General features: G+C 57.3%; 1 protein-coding gene across 1 annotated transcript; it reads right to left on the reverse strand.

Moving 5' to 3' along the window:
* Positions 1-209: 209 nt before the first annotated feature.
* On the reverse strand, positions 210-5,153 carry Clpp (caseinolytic mitochondrial matrix peptidase proteolytic subunit). Its single transcript, XM_026404354.2, has 6 exons — positions 4,923-5,153; positions 4,765-4,836; positions 4,197-4,293; positions 3,144-3,331; positions 1,897-2,002; positions 210-568 (listed from the first exon to the last, which is right to left on the reverse strand). Exons 1-6 carry the CDS (start codon positions 5,106-5,108, stop codon positions 399-401), a joined length of 819 nt encoding a protein of 272 aa, XP_026260139.1. The 5' UTR covers positions 5,109-5,153; the 3' UTR covers positions 210-398.
* Between the last annotated feature and the right edge of the window lie 643 nt (positions 5,154-5,796).

Below are 5,796 nucleotides of genomic sequence, written 5' to 3' on the forward strand. Positions count from 1 at the left end.
ATTGTCTATCTTTCCTCCAAGAATGTGAGTTCATTGATGCTGGCTTTTTGAGTTTTCTTCACAGCCTGGAATGTAGGTTGTGCTCAGGAGTTTGCTGAAGAAAGGGCTGGTCAGAGACTGGGGTCGGGAAAAGGAAGAAGAGGCCTGGTGACATGCACACGGAAGCCCAACATCATGTGGCAGTGAGCAAAGGTGCCCCAGACACAGGACAAAGTACGGAAAGATTTAATTTAAAATCACAGTGTCGCAGCCAGACTGCCCTGCCTGTCAAGGCACCCCCAAATCCAAAGTTCCTCAAGGGGCTCCTCCAGGCTCAGCAGTCAGAGGTGAGCGGGGTGCAGCCTTAGGGTCTGGCTGGCCCAGGCCCTTGGTGCTGCCCTGGAGGGGAGCCCTGGCTTTCAGGTGCTTGCTGGGGCGGGAGGGTCTGTCGGCGTCGCCGCAGGCTCTTTCTGCACCAGCTCTGGCTCATCCTCACCATCCTGCGGGGGGTGGACCAGTACCTTGTCTAGGATGCCAAACTCCTGGGCCTCCATGGGGCTCATGTAGCGGTCCCTCTCCATGGCAGATTCTGGCCAGGAACAGGATGCAGGACACAGTTAGTAAGAACAGAGACCTGGGCCACGGTTGGGCCTCCTCAAATTCAAGTCAAAGTCTCAACCCCCAGGGGACGCGGTCTGAAGTTGGGGTCTGGGAGGTGAGGGAGTTAGTGACCCCAGAGGGAGGGGCTCCCAGGAGGGGAGCAGTGCCTTTATAGACGAGGACGACGCTCCCAGAGGGCAGAGGGAGGACCAGGTGAGAACACAGGGAGAGGGCGGCCTCTGCGGCCCAAGAGAACCCTGCCCAGGAATCCACCATGCTGGACCTTGACCTTGGACTTTCAACCTCCAGAACCCCGAGAAATAAATCTCTGCTGTTGAAGCCACCCGGCCCATAGCATTTGGTTATGGCCGCCTGGGCTAAGACAGGGCCTCGTTCGCCAGTTCCCTGGGTGACCTTGGCCTTCCTGTTCTTTGTGCCTCTGTCTTCCCATCAGTAAATACTTATTTCAAATCTTTTTTTTTTTTTTTACCTTTTTATTGATGATGCATAATATACTTCCAAGAAGGGGCACCTACTGTCAATGGGCAGTGTGATGAATTTCAGACTGAATGGACTCACCTGACTAGCACCCAGATGAAAAAGCACTGCCAGCACCCCCAAACCCTGCGGGGTCCACCTCCGTCCCCCATCCTCCTCACCCCCGTCCCACACCCAAAGCAGCCCGTCCTAACAGCTCAGTGCAGCTGGGCCTGTGCGTGCTGGGGAGTGGTGGTGGTGACTGCTCCCCTCCACAAGACGGCCGAGGCGTCCACAAGTGCGGGGCTTACACAGGACCACCACCAGCATCCCTGTGCCACCATGGTTCACGGCCACACACTGAGTGGGACGCGGTCCTTTCGCGTGTTCAGCTTTAGCTCCTGGTCTGCACAGCTCTGCGGAGGGGCAGACGTCTCCACCCCCACTCGGGGGGATCTCCCCTGCGCTCCACATCCTCTCAGCCTTTGGGTCGTGTTTTATGTCTTAGCCATTCTAGCATCGACGCGGCATCTCACCGGGAGTTTAGCCTGCCTCTCTACTACGCTGTTATTTGCAGGGCGGGGGACAGAGCCCAGGGCCTGGCACATGCTAGACAAATGCCCTGCCACTGAGCCACAGCCAGCCCTTAGAGACGTTCTTGGTTGTCATAAGGGAAGGAGACGATGGGCAAGGATGGGTGGAGGCTGGGGATGCTGCTCCGTACCCCACGGTGCCCAGGATGAAGGCCCACAAGGCCGAGGTGGGAGAGCCCTGGCTTAGCACCAGGCCCACCACGCGGTGTGTGACATAGGGAGTGGCCAGCCCGCCCTGGGCGCTCACCGATCACTTGCAGGCTCTGCTTGGTGTGCTTGGCGTAGATGTTGTACAGCTGTTTCTTGAGCTTTATGATCTCCTCTGCCTGTATGGCGATGTCTGTGGCTTGGCCCTGAGGGATGGCCCAAGGGGAGTGAGAGGGTGGAGGCCAGAATTAGAGTCCACCCCTCCTGGGGAGACTGGAGGCAGGGAGAGCACCCGCCCTGAGGTTTCCAGTTTCCAGGCAAGCCCCCCCCCCCCCAGCACCCCACTGCATTCTGACACCACCAGCAAGGCCTCTCGAGGGTACTGGCTCTTTTTCTTTATTGTTGTTCTTTTAATATTTACTACTTTAGTTTTAGGTGGACACAATATTTTTATTTTACATTTATGTGGTGCTGAGGATCAAACCCAGTGCCTCATGCATGCTAGGTGAGACTACCACTGAGTCACTGGGAGACTTGACCACTGAGCCACAGTCCCAGCCCTATTTGTATTACTTATTGTTTGCATTTTTGCCACGCTGGGATGGAATCCAGGGCCTGCTGCATGGTAAGCACACCTACTACCTCAGAGCTACACTTCCAGCTTAATCTTCTCACCTTTTTTTTTTTTTCTTTTTCTGCTGTTAACTATATTTTCTTATTTTCTGCATCCGGGGCCTTGTAAACAGGTAGGAACAGCCTCCCCCGGGGTGAGATGGCAAACAGCTCACCTTTGAGTGCAGCTTCAGATGGAAACCTACCAATTCAGGGCCCACACTCCAACAGTCCCCCTTGCTGGGCTTTCACTCTCCCAGCCACTGTCACCCTTTCCTAATCACCCCAGGGCCAGGTACCAAACCCCCAGGGATGGCCCCCTGCCAGAGCCCACTGAGCTGATTCCAGCTAGCCAGTGCTGAGCCTGCTGACCCTGCCTGGCCCGTCCCTTCCCACAGACACCACCATGGCCTCCCCCACACTCTGGTGCCTCCTGGATGGCATGTGTGCTGTGCCCTCTTCTCCTGGAGTAACAAGCTCTCAGTTCAGTGACAGCTGTCTCCTGGTCTGTTGGCCTCACCATACCCGAATCATGATGAGATTAAAACACTGCTGCGAGCTGAGGCAGCTCAGGGTGGAGCTCTAGCACGGCATGCGCAGGGCCCGGGGGTTCAGGCCCCAGCACCACCAAAACATGAAAAATAAATAACACCCACACACCTGATTTCTGCCCAGTCATTCCTGTCTAAACCTCCATCTGCATCCCAAGGGTGGCTTGTAGGGGCTGGCACTCACCCGGGCGCCCCCCGAGGGCTGGTGGATCATAATGCGGGAGTTGGGGAGTGAGTGGCGCATGCCGGGGCTGCCGGCGGCCAGCAGCAGGGATCCCATGCTGGCAGCCTGACCCACGCACCACGTGCAGATGGGGTTCAGAATGTACTGCATCGTGTCATAGATGGCCAGGCCCGCGGTCACCACACCACCTGCAGACAGGAGCACAAGTGAGGGGCTGTATCACCCCCCCTTCTCTCAATCACCCGTAGCACTGCAGAGGGCTAAGAGGCAGCCCTTTAAAGCAAGGGCACAAATGAAAATGTCCCCAGGGGTCGGGAGGTGACAAAAAAAGGTGAAGCAGACCTGAAGAAAGGAGAGTCAGTGTCTGCTGTGACATGCACAGGTGGGCTCAAGGGGGCAGATCGACCAAATTTTTAAGAGAAACTAGAAAATGGAAGAGCGCAGTGGTTAAGAGAAAGGCCCCCTTCCCTGGCTGGACAGGTCACCTCTCGGTCTTCAGTAAGTTACTCAGTCTCTTCTCCTAGGTAGAGAGTACTAAATAGTAGCCGCCATGTAGGGCTGTGGTGAGGAGAGGAATGATCTCCAGAGCGTCAGTATGCGTCAAGTACTTCACAAAAGACTGGCATAGTAAGTGCTCATCCAAATGGCTATTCTTTTTTTGTTGGGAAGAGACAAAATCTACAAATTCTAAACTGTGGACCAGATCAAGTTGGTAAAACTGTGTGGAACTAAAAAGGCCACAAACGAGGGGCGACCGGCAGTGGCTGGCTGGTGATCCTAAACTTAAAAGCAAGCAACAGGCAACTTTTGGCGGTGTCGGGGCATGTTTGGGATTCCAAAGAAAGCTCTGTACCTTTTCCCCACAGAAAGGACATCCTGGTAGGGGCTGGGGATATAGCCTAGTTGGTAGAGTGCTTGCCTTGCATGCACAAGGCCCTGGATTCAATCCCCAGTACCAAAAAAAAAAAGGACATCCTGGGCCACAGATGTTGTCCCAAATCACCGAATGTCTCCAGAGGAGTGACCCCAGCACCCAGGGCAAGCCCTGCTCACCAGGGCTATTGATGTACATGTGGATGGGCTTCTTGTTGCTCTCAGATTGCAGGAAGAGCAGCTGAGCGATTACCAGGCTGGCCACACTGTCATCAATCTGCAGGTGGAGAGGGCAGGGGTGTCCCCAGATTGGGGTGGGAGACAATTTTAAGGGAGAGAGTTGGCGGGGACACTGGGTATGGGTCAGAGAACCAGGGAGGAAGGTCAAAGCCCAAATAAGAGGGCTCAGGAAGAACTTAGCACCCAGGAGAGGATGGGAGTGGTAGGACCCCAGGGAGTTTGGAAGAAGGGAGGGGATTGTCAGGGGGCTCAGGACACGGTAAGGGAAGAGGTTAGCATGGTTGGGGACAGGGACTAGAGCCTGGGAATGAAGAGTGGACTCAAAGCTGTCAAGGAGGTCTTCGGAGAGCCGGAGGGGAGGAGCTGAGGGCTGCAGGAATGGGCGGGAGCAGGCGGAGCTGAGGACCGGAGGGGCTCCCGGGGAGGCGGGGAAGGGACGGGGAAGGGACGGGGCGGAGCCGCGGAGGAAAGGCCGGGGGAGGTGGGGGCTGCGAGGGAGGGCGCTCACCGGGCCCATGACGCACACGATGCGCTCCCGCAGGAGCCGCGAGTAGATGTCGTAGGCGCGCTCGCCGCGACCCTGGGAGAGAAGGACGGGGTGAGGGGTCAGGCGGCCGGCGACCCCACCCCCGGCCCCGGGGCCGTGTCCCCGCCGGGCCGCGGTACCGTCTGCTCCACCACGATGGGGATGAGCGGGACAGCCCGGGCCGCCGTCGCGTGCAAGCTCCGCCGCAGGGCCAGGCCGCTCCCGGGGGTCCGCTGCGCGGGAAAGCGAGCGGCGAGGCGAGGCCCCAGCGCCCGGCACTTGCCTGCCGCCACCCAGGCCTCCACCGCCAGCATTCGGGGCCACATGCCGCCGCAGTCCTCCTCGGCTTCCGTTCTCCAGCGGAACTACGACTCCCGGCGTGCTCTGCGCCCGCGGCGCATGCTCACCAGGCCCCGACTTCCGGGAGGCTGGGCGGACGTCGTGGGGCGGGGCCCAAGGGGAGGAGCCGGCGGAGGGAGTGGAAGTTCTCCAGCTGCGGTGTCCCGACCAGTTCGTCAGTTCTGTGCTCTTATGTTTAAAAAATCAGCTCCAGCGTGCTCACAGCTCATCTTGGAAGTGGCGTCCTAGAGAGGACTCAGCCTGGGCTGGGGCCTGGGAGACTTCCAGCCTGGTAGGGTCAACTCTCCTGAGATAACCCCATCTATTTTTTAAAAAATATTTTTTAGTTGTAGATGGACACATTATCTTAATTGTATTTATATTTTTGTGCTGAGGGTCGAACCCAGCGGCACACAAATTCGAGGCAAATCCTCTACCACTGAGCTACAACCCCAGCCCCTCCCCATCCATTTTTGGTAACCTGTGAGATAGAGGGAGGAACCCCACGTGGTGGGAGTCATCTGCGCATGTTGTGGACTCTGCCTGGAGAACCACCTGCAAAGCTTCGTACGAAGTGTAGGTGTGGGCTTCCAGATCCAAGGTGGCACATTTCCAGCCCCAGAGAAGGATGGAGGGTGCACGCCAGCCAGCTGTAGGGTTGGGCTTCAAAGCATG

The sequence above is a fragment of the Urocitellus parryii genome, chromosome 3 (assembly GCF_045843805.1).
Source record: "Urocitellus parryii isolate mUroPar1 chromosome 3, mUroPar1.hap1, whole genome shotgun sequence".
NCBI lineage: Eukaryota > Metazoa > Chordata > Mammalia > Rodentia > Sciuridae > Urocitellus > Urocitellus parryii.